This window comes from Chinchilla lanigera, unplaced genomic scaffold, assembly GCF_000276665.1.
Source record: "Chinchilla lanigera isolate Chin_1 unplaced genomic scaffold, ChiLan1.0 scaffold00069, whole genome shotgun sequence".
In the NCBI taxonomy this organism is placed as follows: Eukaryota; Metazoa; Chordata; class Mammalia; order Rodentia; family Chinchillidae; genus Chinchilla; species Chinchilla lanigera.
Genome location: NW_004955470.1, coordinates 4,668,174 through 4,687,766, shown reverse-complemented (window position 1 = coordinate 4,687,766; position 19,593 = coordinate 4,668,174). Strand labels below are relative to the sequence as shown.

Here is a 19,593-nt window from a genome sequence, read left to right as displayed (position 1 = left end):
GTCACTCTCAGCTCCTGCTATGAACTGAACTGTATGACCACATTTGGAAACAGGTTCTATAAGGAGATAAGAAAGGTTACATGAATTCATAAGAATGGGGTTACATGAATTCATAAGAATAGAGCTCTTGATCACTGATTTGATAAGTGGCCTTGTAAGAAGAAGAAGATATGCCAGGGGGCTGGGGATTTAACTCAGTGGCACAGCGCCTGCCTGGCAAACACGAGGTTGTGAGTTTGATTCCCATTTCTTCCTGGCTTTTAGAGCTTGAAAAGTAAATTTTTGTGTTTAAATCACCCAGTCCGTGGTATTTTGTTAAGGCAGACTGCTCTAGTTTGTACCCGGAATATCCCCAAAAGGTCCCTGTGTTAAAGCCTTGGCTGCCAGCTCGGCACTATTGGGACATGGTGGAACCTTTAAGAGGTGGGGCCTAATGGGAGGTCTTTAGGTCACTAGGGTGTACACTTGGGGATTGTGGGATTCCAGTTTCTTCTTCTTCATCATTTTTGCTGTCTGGCAAAAGATGAGTGTTTTGTTCCACAATGGCTCCAAAGCAATAGAGCCTATTGGTCATGAATTGAACTCTCCAGAACTGTGAGTCAAAACAAGATTTTCTATTTATAAACTGATTGTCTACTCTAAGGTATTGTTATACTAACAGGAAGTGGACTAACACACAGCCCAAGGAGTTCTCAGGAGGAGCCAGCACACCAGCCCACTCAGGACTGGTCAAGAGATTGCAGAATGAAGAGAAACAGTGGGTAAACGCTCTATTATGGTTTTCCTGGGAAGGGCCAGGTGAGGCAAAGTAGCAGGTTTAGGACTGGCTGACTTGACTAATCTCAGTGCACTCTAGGAGACAGAGCTATCTCCCTTTGTTTGGTGCCTGGCCGTAGAGTGATTAGGTTAGAGGACAGTGGTCCTTTGTTGTCCTGAAACACAGGATTGAGAATAGAGCTCTTGATCAGTTAGTTTGCATATGAAACGTGCACCCCTAGCTGGTCCCTGACCATCTCTAGGAATTGACTACCACTGGGAAGGCAGTCTCCCCAGAGTCAGCAGTCCCCAAAATGTCAAAATTTCAGGCTTACAAGAAGCAGAAAGAAGGGGCTGGGGATTTAGCTCAGCCGCAAAAGCGCCTGCCTGGCAAGCGCAAGGTCGTGAGTTCGGTTCCTGGTACCGGAGAAAAACCAAAAAAAAAAAAAAAAGAAGCAGAAAGACATGATTAACAGAGGATAAAGAAATAAAGGCACACAGAGACTAAAGACTGTACTGTAAAGAGGGAAAGAACATGGCAACAGATTGGGCAAAAAGACCGCACAAAATGCAAGACCCACTGTTGAGCTCCTACGCACAGGCCACCTACCACTGCGGCTCAGAAGCACATTTCCTGCCTACCTGCTGTGGCTCCTGGCACTCAGGTCCTTTAGGAAAGCAATGGTTCCTTCCCCTCTGGCATTGAAGGACACTGTGTGGACTAGACATGGGATTTCCAAAGCCCTCTCAAAGAGAAGCTCCTTCGATTCCTCAGGAATTTCCCCCACGACAAAGTAGTAAATGGATTCAATCTGCAAAATAGAGGCACAATGGTTTATGTCTCTACCACGTCTCGCCCTTTCACTGGACTCATCAGCAATATACTTTCTACAAAACGGCTTCTTTAAAAACATTAGGCAAAAGGAATTGCAGCACTGCTCAGTGTTTTGTGAGGAGCTCGGAGGCAAAGTCAGGAAGCAAGCAAGATGTTTAAGATCTGGTGCCAAGAGGTTCTCTAGCAGTGGACCCCATGTCCTGTATTGCATGAGAAGAATATAATCGGCAGATTTGGAGAAAAGCATCCCCTGGGGCCATGAATACATTACACAGCTAGGAGCAGTTATTTTCAAGTCAAGAAACAAAGGAAGTATTGGCACAGTTTCTATGTGCAGGAAACTTATTAGCCATTTCCAAAGGCAGTGCCAGAACTCTGCAGCGCAGCACGAACACATCCATCCTCAGTGAGGACAGAAGGCAGAAGAGGACAGAAGGAGAGAAGAGGACAGAAGGCACAGTCCCCACTGTTCTTCCTCAGCTTTCATCTCAGCAGGGTAGCACGTGCCTCACCAAGGAGATGAGGCTGTCCTGACTTTATAAAGCTGGTTCGGATCCAGGTCTGTCCCCAAGGCCTCGCCCCATGCCCTGTGCCCCATGACATCATGCCAGCCCATGAGCAGAACAGAAGAATGAGAAATCCGTGTCAGGAGCTACACAGGTACACACACACACACACACACACACACACACACACACACACACACTTCTTTAACCAAGGATTCTGGGAGATGCAGGAATCCACCTCACCCAGCTAGGAGACAATCCCCCAGAAGTGCTCTTTGCTTAATTTAGAGAGATGAGAAGCCCACAGAGGGGTCCTTGTGATGGCTCCCCTAAACTCAGCCATAGCAGTCGTGCTCTTCTGTGGGATGTTGCTTTTCCTGTGTTCACCTCCCCCAGCCACTAAAGACTTCTGGGGCCTCAGGCATGTGATCCAGCTTCAGTTTCTTCACTTGTGAAAAAGGAGATGCAGGTTGCTCTTCTTGACTGAGTTCTAAGGTGATTATTCACACTTGTGTATGTACGCTTATGCATAGATAAGGGATGATCAGAATATGTGGTGACTGTTTAAATTTAAAAACATTTACTACAGTAAAAAACAGTGTCATTAATCCCCCTCAATACACTCTCCCTTGCTTCAAACACACTTATTCCATCATTTCAGCTACTTTGTGAAGCAATTCTGGCAGTCCTCTTTTATGAATGTCTTTATGAGGTATAATCAAAAATACAGTGAATGCTGCTGCTGAGGGCCATCCAACAGAAAGGCAGGCTTGCAGCAACATGACACTGTGTCCTCACCCGCCTTATTCCCTGGATCTGGTACCCTGTGACTTCTGCGCTTCCCCAAAGTCAAAATGATTATGAACGGTAAACATTCTTAGTCCATTCAGGACATCAAGGCAGCCACAGCAGGGCAATAAGGACACTCAGGAAAGAGGACTTCCAGAACTGCTGCAGAAAGTGGCAAGAACGGTGGGATAAGCGGGATCCAAGTGAGTGGGAGTATTTCGTGGGGGATTAATGTCAGCATGTCTTTTATTGTAGTAAATTAAGTTTTAACATTCACTGCATTTTTAACCACTCCATATATATACATATTTTTATATACACACATATATTTATATACATATTTATATATACATAAATATATATTTATATATTATTTATTATTTATATATTGTTATTTTATATATTATATATACTTATATATTTATATATATTTATATATACATAAATATGTATATATATGTGTATATATATAAATATGTATATATATTTCAGACAGTAAAAACCCAGGGAGAGCCAGGCACATACATTATCTCAACCTCTCCCTAATTGACTGTTTTCTGCAAATAACTGGGGAACAGATCCCAGCAAACTTACTGTGCTTTAGGAGATAAATGGGCTTCACCATCCCTTTAGAATTCATGGTGCCTGCTCAATTTTAATCCCAAACTTTCATGAGCTGAAGACAGTTACCAGTGTCTCCCCTTAACTTCAAACCTGAGGCTTAAACTCACCTGGTAGTGAGCCCGGTGGACTTATATTTGGGCCGCCTGTTGGTTAGGAGGCTCTGGAGGGCAGGCTGCGTGTCCAAGGGGGCAGATAGGGGTAGGGCTGGCGGAGGGCCCGGCTAGGAGCCAGGAGATGGCCAAGTGGGAACTGAGACCAGGCTCCTTCGGCCCCAGCCCTCCTCCAACAGGCTCAGGAAAACCCCTGCCTGTGCCTCCTTCTCAAGCCTTTCCTCACCAGCTCCCTGCCTTTAAAAAACACCTGCTGGGAGGTGAGTGAGGACTGTTGCGATTCTCTTCCACCCAGCCATCTAGTAGCAGGAGGAACAAACAGCGAGAAATTGTTTTCCCAGATTACTCAGTAAGCCATTAAATGACTCTTCCAGCAAATACATTCTACCCTTTTTCTGGTGATAGCATTGCCCCATACAGGTTGCTCTAAATGGGGTCCTGTGTTCGTCACCGTTATTCACAAGGGCTTCCAAACTGCACCTGAGCCCAGATTTATCACAGGGACAGAGTCATGCTATCACAGGCACCTAAAATGCCCCACGGCCCGAGACAGGGAGCAGAATCTCCGAGGGCCTGCAGCTCATACATCTCCAGGCAGCCTTGGCGGCTTGGGACCGCTCTGCCTGCCCGCTGTGTGCAGTGCTCCTTTGCTCATGCAATAACCAAAGCATCTGAAATCCAGGTGCAGAAATGTTCTCCTCCCAGGGCTTTATGAAGCTGAAAATTGCTGTAGCCAGCAATGAGTCAGGATTTCCTTTTCTTTACTAAGGCTGTACCCTCATTCGTTATTCATTAACTTTATCACTCAGCTTCGGAACTGTGTGTTTTGTCAACTTTTAGCTCCTGGGACGCGCCTATGTGGAGGCCACCCGCCCCACCCCCACCCTTGCACCCAGCCTTTCAGCCTCTTGCTTCTGCTCCCATAGTAAAGACATTGAGAGAAAGGGACAAAAGCAAACGTGCCACCTATCCTGACGCCCTCCCCAACTGCCAAAATGCCTGTTAAAGCAAATGGCCTTAGGATTATCTTTGGGATGATGACCTAAAATGAATTCCTTGTTTTGTTTTTTTTTTTGGTTTTTCTCTGGTACCGGGAACCGAACTCATGACCTTGCACTTGCCAGGCAGGCACTTTGCCGCTGAGCTAAATCCCCAGCCCCTTAAAATGAATTCTTTTAATACTCAGAAAAGTCGTGAGTATGAATTGCTATTATTATCATGCCCAGTCTACAGATGAAGAAACTGAGGCTCGAGTAGGTTAACTGACATAGCCCTAGAGCTGAGAGAGCCAGGTGGTCTGAGTTCAGGAGCTTCTGCTTCTGAGATCATGGTGGCTTTCAACCACCATGTTGTGCTGGGTCACAGGAAAAGTGGTCACCTGTTCGTGAGCGGTGCAAATCCAACAATTGTGAAAGCAAGCTCAGACAGGAGAGGGAGAGACGATGGCCAAGGAAGGCTCTCTTTCCACTTCCGGGACTCCCCCAGCCCAAAGGGCTCAGCTCCCTCACCCGGTGCCAACACAGCTGACCAGCATGGGGCCCAGGAGGGTGCATGGCTGTGTGGAGCCTTCCCAGAGGGAATATTCTTCCCTTAACCAGGACCTTTGTGCTCCCGGAGAGCAGAACCCAGACTTCCTCTCTGAGCCAGCACTTTCCTAAATGCTGAGCCAGCTGAAATAACACATGGGTTCCATGCACCCTCTGGAGAGTGAGTCAAAACCGCTCCCCATCTCAAACGACAGAAAATAGGGGGAGCCTTTATGGTTTCACTGGAAATGTCTGATTCTGTCTGGGCCATTCGTTCTGTAGCTTCCCACCTTAACCTGTGTTCTGCCCGGCCAAGGAGCCCCAGGTGCAGCTTTGTGTTGGGGAGAATAAACAGACAGGAGTGGGCTGCTTCTACACCAGCTGCTCCCTGTCAAAGCCTGTTCTCTCAGCCCCAAGGCCTCCAGGTATAAACATCTCTGTTCTTCAAGGAACAAAAATGAATGTTGGAGGCTGGGGATTTAGCTCAGCGGCACAGCGCCTGCCTGGCAAGCATGAGGTCGTGAGTTCGATTCCTGGTACCGTGGGGAGGTGGGGAGAATGTTAACCAGAATGGCAGCAAGAGGCAGAGCAAAGTTCTGTCTTTGTCATTCGACTTTGAACACTGCAACATTTCTGACCAACCCCAGCCCTTGCATCTAAGCCCCAGAGCCTCCCTGTACCTATGACAGCTCTTTCCTGGTTTGGCCCATTTTGCTTTCCTGATTCCCTCCTTGGTGGTGACCATTCTTCATGGTATTGATCCAGTATAATTCTAAGATCCTGCCCATCACCCTTGACCAGTCTGGCCTCTCAGGCTTCTGAGTCCTTGTCCCTCTCTGCCAACCCCACCAGAATCCTACAACACTCAGTAAATTCACCGTTCTTCCCTTCGATTCAAAATCCCACACCTGTGTTACAGCTTGGAACCCCTCAGTCCCATACCTAGGACCTAAACTCAAGAATCTGTAGGCAGGCGCCCTTCTCCTGAGAGCAGGAGCCCCTCTGTTAGTCTTCCTTGGCAGCCTCGAACCAGGGCTGCGGATGAATAGCCTTCTCATTCCAACAACCACTCACAGCCTGCAGCCATAAGCCTGCCAGGGCCTCCCAGCACACTCTCCCTCCTCATAAAGGCCAGGGAGCTTAGCACCTTTCAAAAGATGGCTGCGCTGGAACCCAGAGGATACTGCAAAGCGGAAACCAGGCTCAAGCTCACCTGGGCTCTGAGGATGCCAATCCCTTTGCCCACCAAACACTTCCTCAATACCCCACAGGGTGCCCTTCCCACGAGCCAGGTCCTTTCCCATGGGATGCAGCAGGAATTCAGGCATCAGTAATGCTCTTCAAGTGCTATTGTTGCAGCCATATTTTAGAGAGATTCCCCCCGCCCGACACACAGAGAGACTTCCTGGGCTCCTCAGTATTTTGAAACATCCTCCCTCTCAGGTCTTCCCTGTGGCTACAATGCCCAGTACACGAGGAGGCCAGTGGCCTGTTACTCTCGTGGGCTCGATACAAAAGCAGACCACTGGGATCATTTACTTATCCTTCTCAGGACCCATGAGCAGAGATGCCAACCCAAATAAGTTGTCATAGGTAGGAGAAGTCTAGGTGTTTATATCTAATGCTCAAGAAAGCTAAGTCTTAAGTCTTTTCTGTTCCTAGAAGACTGTAGTCTAACAAATGAACTTCAGACTCCCAGGGGAAGATCAGAAGGGCTCCAAGCAGAGGAGCAGGGCCTTACGGGAAACTATCCCCATACCCCCCAACACGTGCACAAGCATGTTATTTTTTTCTCCTTATAAAACACAGGGGATGACATTTTTATATATGGGGCAATAGCATTTACTAGACTTCTATGGGGCCACACACAGATAGAGGCTGTGGGCAGAGGGATTCAGCCGTCTGTATACTCTGCATTTCCCCCATGTCATGGTCTCTTCTGAGGAGCTTTGAGGTTGCATCTGGTGATCAGTGCTGTGAGCTGTTTCCCTGGTGATTCCTCTTCTCTCAGACTCCCTTGGAACTCCAGTTCGTAGGCTGGAGATGAACTCCAGAGCAAGGAGAGGCACAAACCAATGGGAACTAAAGGAGAACTTCAAGGCTAGGAGACCTTGCAGTCATATCAGGAGGCCAGACTCAGCTGTACTTCCCACAGCCAGGTCACAATGGAAGAGCTCGCACATTCACACACACACACACACACGCACACGCACACGCACATGCACACGCACACACAGGCACACATCCAGAGCCTGGGAAAAGTTCCATTTCTTGAATGCTTATTAAGGTATCCAGACACTTGGAATTTTACAGATGTTGAAACAAACTTGAAGGGCCAAAGAACAAAGTAGCTTGTATTTGGTTCTTCCTTAATAGAAAACATTTGTTCCTCTGGCTTTTGTGAGAAAAAACAATGTGTTTCCAATTTCAAATCATCCTACTTGGTGCTGATAAACACAGGCCAGTGAACAACCTTTCTAGGTGCAAGCACACAGCCCTTTGCCCAAGAAAGGCCTCTGAATGCAGCTGGGTAAAGCTCGAAACCCCGGACTTCCAGAGTGGAGGAAGCAGGTAGTGCTTCTGTGCATCCCAAAGGCAAGCTGCCCCCGCCAACCTGGGAAGCAGAGGCAGGCGGTGGGACTCCTCCTGCCCACAGCACTTCCTCACCAGCCTGCCACTGCCCTCAAGGGTCCCAGAGCCAGTGCCATTCACAAAAGCGTACAGTATTTATTGGGTTCTTCCAAGTAAACCTGTATTTCCAAAAGGTCATTTTCAAAATGTATACATCAGTGCACTAGCATTTGAAAGAGGGTGGGCTCCGCAGCTTGGGTACATCTTACCTTGGAAAGCACATGATAGATCTAGCTCTAAAGAGGGACTGGGAGAGTCAGACTGTGGATGCTGGGGAAGCCCTATTTCCTCATCCTCCAGGTTCTAAGAGGAATCTCCTAGCCTCTCTCTGCTCCCCATAAGAGAAGACGGTTTCTCTAACTGGCAGGAGGATCATGGGTGGAAGTGATGTGTTAGAGATGCACGGCGATGGCCTGAACTCCTGCTTCCTCGATGCTCGGCAGGTGTGAGTGGTACTCAGCTCTCTTGGCACTGGCTATGGCAGGGATCTGCCGCTGGCCACAGTCACTCCAACGAAAACCTAGCTGGGCTCAGGGGATGGGAATTTGGGAGCCTCATTTTGACTGGTCCAGTTCTGCGACCCCCAGAGCACTATTTTGACCCCTACATAGGGTCTGGAATCCATTTGCAAATCCAGTGGCAAATAGGATTACAGCTTATGGGGCTCCTTAGTGCCAAAGTCAGCCAAAAAGCAACACGGAGACACTGAATGTGCAGGGTCACGTCTGAAGCCACCTTGGTGGCCCGGGCCAGCCATGGGTGACACTTACAGTTTTGTCTTTCCCAGCTTCCAGCAGGGCATCCAAGCGGCTAACCCCACTCACAGTCAGAGGCTCAAGAGTCAGATTTTCAACCCAACTGATGGCAGCAGCTATGGATTGCGGGGTCACAGGCGTGGCATGCTCCTGCCATTTCACAGGCGCTTGGGAAACCCTGAAAGGAATCACATGGAGTGGTCACCAGGCAGTGATCGATGCTACTGCAGCAGTGTCAGCCCTCATGCTCAGGGCCAGGGGCAGCACGCTGCCTGACATCGTCAGCAAAGAGCGGAGCACAGCAATCACAGCTCCCAGTTCTCAGAAAGTTACTAACAAAATGTGAGCTGCATAAGAGAGATCTGACCTATTAAGAAAAATGTGCTTTCTGTATGCACAGCGTCACTCCCAAGCACCACTGTCTTCTCTAAGCTGACTAGAAAAAATGATGTTTACATGAGAACTAAAAACCTTAAACATTAACAAGTGCTTTAGAAATACCAACAGAAGTCATTTTCATAAGGAGGCAGTTTTACCTTAAATGGTCTTCTATAAATAGCAACTTTATAAGAATTCACAGTACTCAAATTTTGCAAGCTGGGAACAATTTTACTGCTGTACATTTTTATTTCTCATTGTTTTAAGACATTGCTTTTTCTGCAATGAAAGATTTCCATCAGTTCCTTTTGGGGGATTAAAAACAATGGTATTGCTTTGAGTTTAGCAGTGTTCATTCATAAATCCGGAGCAAATGTAGTCAAATTATTTAGTTGGGGCTTAGAAATGATTGATGGAAGCTTCAAGGACAGGAGCCATTTGAATTTATCTGTGTTTATAATTGCAAATAAATTAGTCTGACGTCCCTCCTCGCCCACCTTTACAGGTAGAGCTGGCTCCCACCATATTCGCTCATGGGGTTTGTTGGATAGAGAAATCTAGCAGGGCAATCTGTGTGCCACAGTAAACATTCCAGGAAGGTAAGAAAAGGCTGTGCAGACTTTAACACTTACCTCCTTCACCAATATACCTAACATTATACCTAATAATGTACCTAATATTCCTGTGACAGAAATAGGCATCTGGAGGGGAGGACAATAAGCCATCATCTCCAAAGCAGCCTTCTACTAAGCTGAAAGTAGTTTATTTAAAAAGGAAAAACTCACTTAGGTTGCCTCCCCACCCCAGATGTTTCTTCTCAGGGAGGTGTAAACCACTGTTCCCTGTTCTAGATGAGCAGCCAGCAGGGAAGTCCGGATTCTCGAGAATCCAAGAATCCATAAATAATTGATTTGTGAACTCTGAAATATGAGAAAGTCTATAAAGGCAGACACCTGTTGGTCTGATTAAAGGGGTCAGCTCACAGAACGGGTCAACTTGAGTTGTAAATTCAGTCTGGGAAAACAGTAAAATCTGTGGCCTTTGAATTCATTCTCCAAGTTAAAATCTAAAACAAGTAAAGAGATTTATGGTCTTAAATATATACTGAATATAAATATATAATTCATATTCTCATATTTTGACCTTCCCAGAGATTGAAGAAAAAGTATGTTTCTAAAACTGGTACTGTGAAAACTAAGATGCCCTCTGCAAAACAGATAAAAAATTTCCTAAGATTTATTCATTGTGGGCTTTCTGTTCAAACTGTACATTCTGGAAAATTCTAATACCACCTCTCTCACCATAGCGCTGTGTTAGTGATGCTACTTAACTCCAAGTACGCGTGAGTTGCTATGAAATTTCACTGAGATAAGTGCTTCCTCTGGGAACTCACCATACGATATTGAACTTGGTTACGTGGGCCACCTGCTCCTGGAGGACCATTGTCAGAGCGTCTTGGCATAGATCGAGCTCCCGCTCCAGCACGTCGTCCCAGTCTAGCACTATGGCGACACACTGTTCCAAGATGGTGCCAAAAATCTGCCGGCTTCTGCTGGTGAGCCAGTCCATCCGCCGCTCGTAACTCTTCACAGCTTGTGCTAAGCGTTCCACCAGCTGATAAATCAGTTCTGCTTTAGCTGTCAGCTTAAGGGAAACAACAGTCAAAAACAAAAACAAAGAGATGACCCCAAAGGAAGTCAGCGGAACCACAGAGTCACCATCAAGAACTGTGCATGGAGAACAGTTCTGTACCCGGCCCTCCAACCCCGCAGGACCCAGCAGGAAGGGCTCTAGTTTTACAGCTGAAAAACCTTTGGCTGGTTCCCTACAGGAGAGGGGCTGTGATCTATTCAAAATACAGCCCTCTTTTTTTTTTTCTCTTTAATGTTTCTAGATCACATTTTTATCTTTACAGCTAATCAGAAAATACCTAGGGGCACTTTTAAGAACTTAAATAGGGAAAGTGAGAGACCAGCAAAGGTAGATAAAAAAGGAGTCTCACTACAAAGTTTCCCTAAGTAAGACATACCAAAATGTTTCTGAAAATGTTTCTAAACATGCCAGCAGGCCTTCCCACCTTTCTTTAAGGGATGCCAGCCCAGTTACTCATCCTCCTGTTCATAACCTTTGTCCCTGTGTCCTCTGTCTCGCAGACCACGCCTCCCTGTGTCTGGGTCACCCATTCTTAGTGACCCTCAGAAGGTGGCAAAGACTTGTAGGCAATTTCTCCCATGCATAAATAAATCATCCTTCGCAAAAGTCAGGCACAGGGGTGCAAAGTTGCTCAGGGTGTAGGGAAGTAGAAGATGTGAAAAAAAAGAGAAAAAATTATGTAATGAGTCAAATTTTAAAAGAAGATCTGGTACATTTTAAATTAATGCTAACAATTCCCAGAAACCCTCACATAACCAAACTGTTAAGGGATGTGCTTTCTGAACGCTCTGTGCAGTTCCACGTTTTCATGCCTCGTTGCTTTAACCTCCTTCCCCTGTCCCTCTCCATGTCTCTCCCAAGCTCACTGCACAGCTTGTCTGCTGCTACTCAGGGCCCTTAAGGCAGGATTCCTGACTCCCTCACCGGCTTCCACAGCCTGTGCCACACACAGGCGGCCCATGGGACGCCCCCAGGGGTGTGAGGTGGACTTCGGTGGCAGAGAGATAGACATTTTTAATAACTAGGTAGGGATTTTAAATGAGGTTCAGTAAAAGATGGATTTAGCACACCAAACTCAAGATTCCACAGAGATTCTCACTTAGTGTCAGGCTTAGTTTAGAAAATAGTTTAGATTTTTAAAAACACAGTCAGCCCTCCATACCCACGGGCTCAGCATCCTCAAGATTCAACCAATCTGGGATGGAAGACATTCAAAAGCAAATTGCTTCTATGTTGAATACAGACAGACTTTTTCTTGTCACCATTCCCTAGACAATATAGGGTTACAACTATTTACATAGCATTTGCGTTGAATGAAGTATTACAAGTAATGTAAGGATGATTCAAAGTACACAAGAGGATATGCATAAGTTATCTGCAAATACTACACCATGTCATATGTATGAAGGACGAAAGCATTTGTAGACTTTGGTATCTGATGGGGGTCCTGGAACCAACTGCCTGTGGACACCAAGGGATGACTGTATTAGGAAGCAGGGGTCTGGTGGTCCATGCATGTGTCTTGACATGAATAATTACATATGGATACAATGGGACACGAGTTTCCAATGGACTGTGAGCTCCATGTCGTGGGACAGGGCCTGATATGCGTTGGGCACAAGATCCGCATGTTGAATTGCTGGGAGCAGAGGTCTCCAGGCAGATGTGCTCACACGCTCCTCTTCCACTTGCTTCTGTCAGGTCATGGTAGCTTTGGCCTGGCTTTCATCTGATTTCAGAGATTCCTGCATTTTCCTGCCCCCCCCCTTATTTGTGAGGCAAAACAAAAGTTCTGGTATGCAAAAGCTTTCATCTCTAGTCAAGAGCATTCTGCAATAATCTTTTACAGGTCAAAGGCATCTTTGGCCAATTCCTTGGCCATGGCTTTCATCACTCTACCACTGCCCAAAGAAAACCTTCAGCCCGAACCTCCCTGCCTCTGTGACCTGCCACCGGCCTCAGCATCGTGTCCCAGGACCAGCGCATCGAGGGACCTCACTTACGTTGTATACTCGGCCATCTTCTGCTCCGTAGAACTGTGGGAAGAGGCCATCAGCGTACCGAGAAGCCACAGGTCTCCCCAGAGAAGTCACATAATCTGCATTTTTATGAAGACAAACAACCAAGATGGGCTATTATCAAAGCTTCTTATTTTCTGTTCTGAAATAATTTTTCTGACACCATTCAAACCCCAGTGCTGCTTTGTATTCTGTAATAAATCATGAAGCATTTCTAAGTGCTGTGATAAATGTAACTTTATGACATGGAATCGTTTCGTGCATGAATGAATAAAAAGGAAGAACAGAGTTCATTTCCTGCTTCTTTTGAGCAGAATGACTAAAGCAGAGGTCAAAAGAACAACACAGAAATTGTGTTTAATTCATGAAAACTTTATTCAAGACTTGCACTTGTCTTTCAGAACTTTCTTTTTTTAATGTAAGTTTATTGGCACAATTTAGGTATATAGAATGACCACATCCATTATAGGGAATTTGTACCTGTATATGCTATATATTGTTCCCCCTTTTTTCCCCATTCCCATCTCTTCTTTTCAAATCCCCTTCCCCTCCCCATTTACAAAGCTCGGTTTTTACTCTGTCCTTCTTTTCTCATTTTTTCTTTCCCTTCCTTTCTTTCCCCTCCCCCTGCCTGTTTCCCTTTTCCTTTTGAGCAGTTTATTCCTCTTTCAGAACTTTAAAAATTCAACTCCAGTGGAGGTATAAGACTAAATGGGTAAAATGAAGCGGGCAAGTAGTAGATTCAGGATAGCCTAACACAAGCGAGAAACACAAGATTTTCTTCTCATTAAATTAAGCTCATCTGTGCAAACACCCATTGCACTCCTTTTTGTTGAGCACTCACAGTGCACTAGGTGCAGGGCTTACAGGATGGGAATACAGTGTTGTCTGAAACATATTCCTACTTCTTCATGGAACTGCCAGGAGGCCGCAGCGGTCAGAAGGACTAACAAGGACTTGGCGGGACAAGGAAGAGGAAAGCTCCACTGAGCCATCCTGATCCTGCTGGTGCTGGTTTTGTTGTGTTTGTTACTGTCCTTAGTATTATTGCTGTTCACTCCCAAAGGTGGTAGTCTTGATGTTACATTTCCTTTCCAGAAAGGCAGATTAACAACCTACTCTGGAAAGGCAGAAAAGTCAAGGCTGAATTTTATCATCTCCCTGGCCAGGCTTGGTCCCAAATATAAGGGATAATAAAATTTACAAGTTTCAAAGTCTAATTCTCACCATAGTAAAGAATAAAGAATGTGTACTTGAATTCTATCAGCAATAACCTCACTCGACAGACCTGTCAAAGTCTAAAACCTACTTCCAAAGTTTCAATTCCTGCATGTGGATAAAGGAACTTCACATCATCAGAAACATTTACCTGGACTCAGAGAGGGGCTCTTTCTTGAGGGCTGGAGGAGCTAAGTCTACAGAAAGCCTAATAAGCTGTACTGAGAGTTGAAATGCAGCAACATTGTGAGTTTGGCAGCTGATTGCAGTAGGGTAGATTTTACTGGCTAACCTTTATTCAATGATAAATGCTGGATAAAGTGTAGAAATAGCCATTTGAAGGCATTAGAGAGCAATCGTGAACAGCCAGAAGCTGGGGTAGCCTTCATCCTCAAAAGGAAGACACTGACTAGTGAGATTTGTATTTACTCAGTGGGAGAGAGAGAATTTAAACTTTGGGTTCAGCCAGGTGAGATGTCTGCTAGAATACAAACCAGCTATCTATCAAGTGATCAATGAATAAACAAACTATGGTATATCCATATAATGAAATATTATATGGCCATTAAAAGGAATAAAACAACGGCAATGTGAATACATTAATGAACCTTAAATAAATTATGCTAAATGAAAGAAGCCAATCACAAAAGACCATATACTGTGAATCCTTTTATATGAAACATCTAATTCAAACAAATTTATGCAGATTGAAAGTACATCACTTAAAGCTTAGAGGTAGAGATGGGTGGTGAGAGGGTAGAGAGCTAAGGAGTATGAGGTGGGTTTTTTTTGAAGTTAAAAAAAAAATAGGTTAATGCTGACTGTGGTTGAACATATCTAGGCACATATGCTAAAAACTATGTCATTGTTTAAACTATTTAATTATAACTACTTAACACTTTAAATGGATGAATGGTATTTGAATTATATCTTAAAGTTATCTTAAATATCAATTTTTTAAAAATAACTCTCCTAAGAGTTAACATAACCCAAACCTTTTACAACAATCCACACTGTCCCAAAATAAAATAAAAAATTATCAGACATACAAAGAAACTGCCCCAGGAGCCAAAAGGAAGAGCAGTCAATAAAACTGCCCTGAGATAAATCAGACATTAGAATTAGCAGAAGGGAGCCTCAAATACATTTACATTATATTCTTACATATGCACATGTCATAAATATTTATGTTGTAACCCTTATAAATATGCTGAAGGAAAGAAAAATATGATCATAGGTGAACAAATGGAAATCTTAGCAGAGGAACTGAAAGCAAGAAAAGCAAATTTTACTTATTTGTTTATTTCTGCATTCTAGTCCGTTTTAAAAATTTTCTAACAAGCGCATATTTGCAGGATATAATGATTACCATGGGGAGTTTGTACGTGTGCATAACACATCTTAATTCTTTTCTGTCCTCTCCCCCTCCCCTCCCTCTGTTCCCTCCGACTCTTGTTCCCCTTCCCATTGGCAAAAGCTCTATTTACACTTTTTCTTCAGTTGTCTTTTCCTTTCCCGCCCTCCCACTTCCTCCATCTCTTGTTCCACTCCCCCTTTGAAAAAGACCTCCCTACTTCCTATTACCTAGCTTTTCTTTTTCTCTTTATTTGTATTTTGGGTTTCTCATATAAGAGAAACCACACAATATTGAAGCTTATGTGTCTGATTTATTTCAGTTAACATTATGATCTCAAGGTGTTTCCATTTACATAAAAATGCCTCAAGTTTATCTTTCTTTATGGAAAAAGTAGTACTCCCTTGTGTTTAAGTAGTACATTTCCTTTATCCTTCATCTGTTGATGGGCATGTAGGCTGTTCCCAATATCTAGCTATTATGGATTGCACTGCTATAAACATGGATAGGAATGTATCACTACAATATGACTTTAACTCTAAACACCTACAAGGATAATAGCTAGATCAAATGGAATTTCTATTTTTAGTTTTTTGGAGGAATCTCCATACTGATCTCCATAGTGGTGGTACTAGTTTACATTCCTACCAGCAATGTAGGATTCCTTTATCCCCATGGCCTTGCCAACATTTATTATGATTTGATTTCTTGACAATAGTCATTCTTTCTACAGTAAGATGGAATCAGTGTTGTTTTAATTTGTTTTCTCTAATGTTCAGTGATGTTGAACATTATTTCATGTATTTATTGCCCATCTATACTACTTCTGAGAAGTGTCTTATTAATTTTGTCTGCCTGTCTTTTTAATTGGATCTTTTTAATTGGTTCTTAATTTTTTGAGTGCTTTATATATTCTAGAAGTTAGGCCTCTACCTGAGGGATCGTTGGAAAATTTTTTTCCCACTCTGTAGGTTGTCTCTTCACCTTGTTCAATGTGCAGAAGCTTTTTAGTTTTTACACTTCTATTTGTTGACTTTCGGTATTATTGCTTGTGGTATTGGGGTTCTGTTCAGAAAGTCCTTGCCCGCGCCTATGTCTACAAGAGGATTTTTTTAACCTATTTTATCTTCCAGCAGATTAAATGTTTCTTAAGATTTAGATGTTTGATCCATTTTTATTTTAGCTTAGTAGATGGTGAGATACATGGGTCTGGATCCACCTTCTGCATGTGGATATCTAATTTTCCCAGCACCATTTATTTAAAAGGCTATGTTTCCTCCAGTGTATGCTTTTGGCCCCTTTGTCAAATTCAAGTGGCTGAATGTATTTGGGGTTGTTTCTGCATCCTCTCTTTTGCTCCATTGATCCACATGTCTGCTTTTGTGCCAGAACCATGCAGATTTGTTTGTTTGTTTGTTTATCACTGTAGCTTTGTAGTAAAATCCAAGATTGTGATTCCCTCCTTCTTTGCTCTTGTTCCACAGGATTGCTTTTACTATTCTGGGTCTCTCTAGTTCCATGTGAATTTTAGGATCATTTGCTCTAGATCTGTGAGGACTACTGTTTTGATTGGGATTGCATTAAACCTATGTATCAGTTTTGGAAGTATGGCCATTTTCACTATAGTGGTCCTGCCTATCCCGGCACATGGATATGTTCCCATTTTCTAACATCCCTTTCAATTGTTTTGTCAGAGTGAGGACATTTGCACCATAGTGTTCTTTCACTTCCTTGGTTAGTTAATTCCTAAGTATTCAGTTTTCTTGATGCTACTATGAATGGTATTGTCTTCCTAATTTCTTTCTCGGTGACTTCATTATTAATGTGCAGAAACACTACTGGTTTTTGTATGTTGATTTTGTATCCTGCTACGTTGCTGGATTTGATTATTAATTGTAGGAGTCTTGGTGGAATTTTTTTGGTCTTCCATGTAGAGGATCGTGTCTTCTGCAAATAATGACACTTGGACTTCTTCCTTTCCTATATTTATCTCTTTCATTTCTTTGTCTTGCCTGATTGCTCTGGCTACTCATAGTACTCTTTGAGTACTATGTTGAATAGGAGTGGTGATAATGGATATTCTTGTCTCATTCCTGATTTTAGAGGGAAAGCTATTGGTTTTTATGAAAAGGAAATTTTAGAACAAAAGGTCCTGCTGTGGCTTACATGTGACCAGAGTCTGACTCCCCCAGGTAACAATATTGAGATAGGGGAACACTGATGATGTGAATCCATCCCAATGTCATTGGGTCATGGAGGTTCTACCCTCTGAATGAGCTTGTGCTGTTTTATGGCAGTGAATCAGGTCTCATGGGACTGGTTTAGTCCCCACGAGAATGGGTTGTTCCAAACCAACATGGCACCTCCCTGATGTCCTCCTCCCCATGTGCAACTCACTACTCCCACCAGCACTCTCACCACTGTGATACCATCTATCATAGGTTCCAAGCAAGGCCAAGTACTACTGGCATCATGCTCTTGAACCTTTGGAGCTGTGATGAAATAGCCCTCTTTTCCTTATAAACTATCCCATACAAGTATTGTGTTATAACAATATAAAGTGAACTAAGACAAACACAATATATTACAGACTTAATAGCAAATCAGAGGTGCCAGGACAAAGTGTCAGTGTATTAGTCACTTCCCCATCACTTGAATAAAATATCTCACATCCACAATTTAAAGAGAGAGAACGTTATTTTTGGCTCACAATTTCAATAGGTTCAGTATGTGGTCCCCAGCTCCAAGGCAAAAAAGGTCATAAAAGAAGAGAATTTCAAAGGAAAACTGTTCAACCCTAGGTGCCAAGGAAAAAAAGAAAGGTGGTGGAGCTGGGGTCAAGAATACACCCTCTAAGTCATCCTTCCAGTGTCCCACCTTTTCCAAACAGTCCCACCTCCACATGTGAGGCTTTCGGGGGACATTTGAGATCTAAACCATAGCAGTCAGTAACCATGAAAAATCCGCCAAGAGAAGTTACCCAATCTGAAGATCAAATTTATATATGTTCATACCAAAGAACAAAGTCTCAGTTATCTGTGGCTCAACATCAGGATATTTAGCATAACTCTAAGTAGAGTCTCAGGAGAAAAGGACAGGACAAGTAGGAAACAAATATAGATTAGAAGAAATAATAGTTGAAAATTTCTACAATTCTACTTTAACAAATTTACAGATCCAAGAAGTTTGGCTTATCCTGTACAGTATAAATACAGAGAAAACCAAACCAAAGCATACTGTAGTATAAAACCTAGCACAATAGCTGAAAGACAAGAATAAAAACACTGTAAAGTAACCACAGAGAAATTATATATTAGATATATCACATGCAAAGTTTTATGAATATGATTGATTTTTCTGATGAAAATACAGAAGTCACTTAATGATGGGTTTATATGTTTTCAGGTTAATGAGGCAGCCTTTCCTTTTCTCACTGGGCGGGTGTCAGAGTAAGACCTTCCCCACCACTCAGAGGTAACACGACCATCCATCCACAGTGTCAGTCAAGACCATACAGAGAGCAATGAAAACGTACCCCTCCGCTCCAGGCAGGGTGGTATCATTGGAGGCCTGGAAAGTCTGAGCTGCCATCCTGAACATGGAGCCCCTCTTCCTGTAGATGTTAAAGGGGCTGTGGGAAGAACCTGAGCTTGTATCCCCACTAAGCAATTATACGAGGATGCCTTCCTTTATCTACCAGACTGGAACACAGAAGTAAGACAGATCCAGAGTCAAATTATAAAATACCCAAATGTCTGCTTCAATTTTTAAAAATCACATCATCCTGAAAGCCAGGAAGCTCTTAAACTTAATGAAAAAGCACCACACATGTTAGAAGGATCCAACAAGGATCTTAAAGCAATCACCATCAAAACACATTATCAAACAAGTATACACATGCCTGAAATGAATAAAAACATAGGAACTTTCAGTTTTTAAAAAACCCAGAAGATACATAGAAGAACTAAATGGAAATATGAGGACAACCAAAAATAGAATAACAAAAAAAAAAAAAGAATGAAAACTCAATGAATGGACTCAAGAGACAAAAGAATGAGCAAATCTGAAGACAGAATAGAAATCACCCAACCTAAACAACCAAGATAAAATAGATTGAAAAATATGAACAGAACCTCACAGACATGCTGGATTAAGAAAAACATAAAGGTCTAATATTCAAGTCATTGGAATATCAAAAGAAGAAGAAGAAGAAGGTAAAGCTGAAAAAAAGTACTAAAAGAAAGAAAGGATGAAAAAGAAACAGATTCAAGAAGCTGAATAAAATTCAAAGAGAATATACCCAAAGAAATCTAACCATGGTACACTATAGTCTAACCTCTGAAAACTAAAAGACAGGAATAAATCTTGACAGCAGTCAAAGAAAAATGACACATTACCAATATGGGAAAATCAATTCTAACGATTGTGATTTTCTCATCA

The 19,593-nt window shown here is 43.3% G+C and overlaps 1 protein-coding gene across 9 annotated transcripts in view; it reads right to left on the bottom strand.

Moving 5' to 3' along the window:
* Nucleotides 1-19,593, bottom strand: part of Vwa3b (von Willebrand factor A domain containing 3B) — a 192,190-nt gene that overhangs the window by 162,511 nt on the left and 10,086 nt on the right. For all 9 annotated transcript variants that reach the window (XM_005400703.2, XM_013522812.1, XM_005400704.2 and 6 more), the window contains 4 exons: nt 12,567-12,661; nt 10,304-10,554; nt 8,548-8,710; nt 1,399-1,568 (listed from right to left, as the gene is read on the bottom strand). In XM_005400703.2, the coding sequence (XP_005400760.1) occupies nt 1,399-1,568; nt 8,548-8,710; nt 10,304-10,554; nt 12,567-12,661 (679 nt within the window). The remainder of the gene's footprint in view (nt 1-1,398; nt 1,569-8,547; nt 8,711-10,303; nt 10,555-12,566; nt 12,662-19,593) is intronic.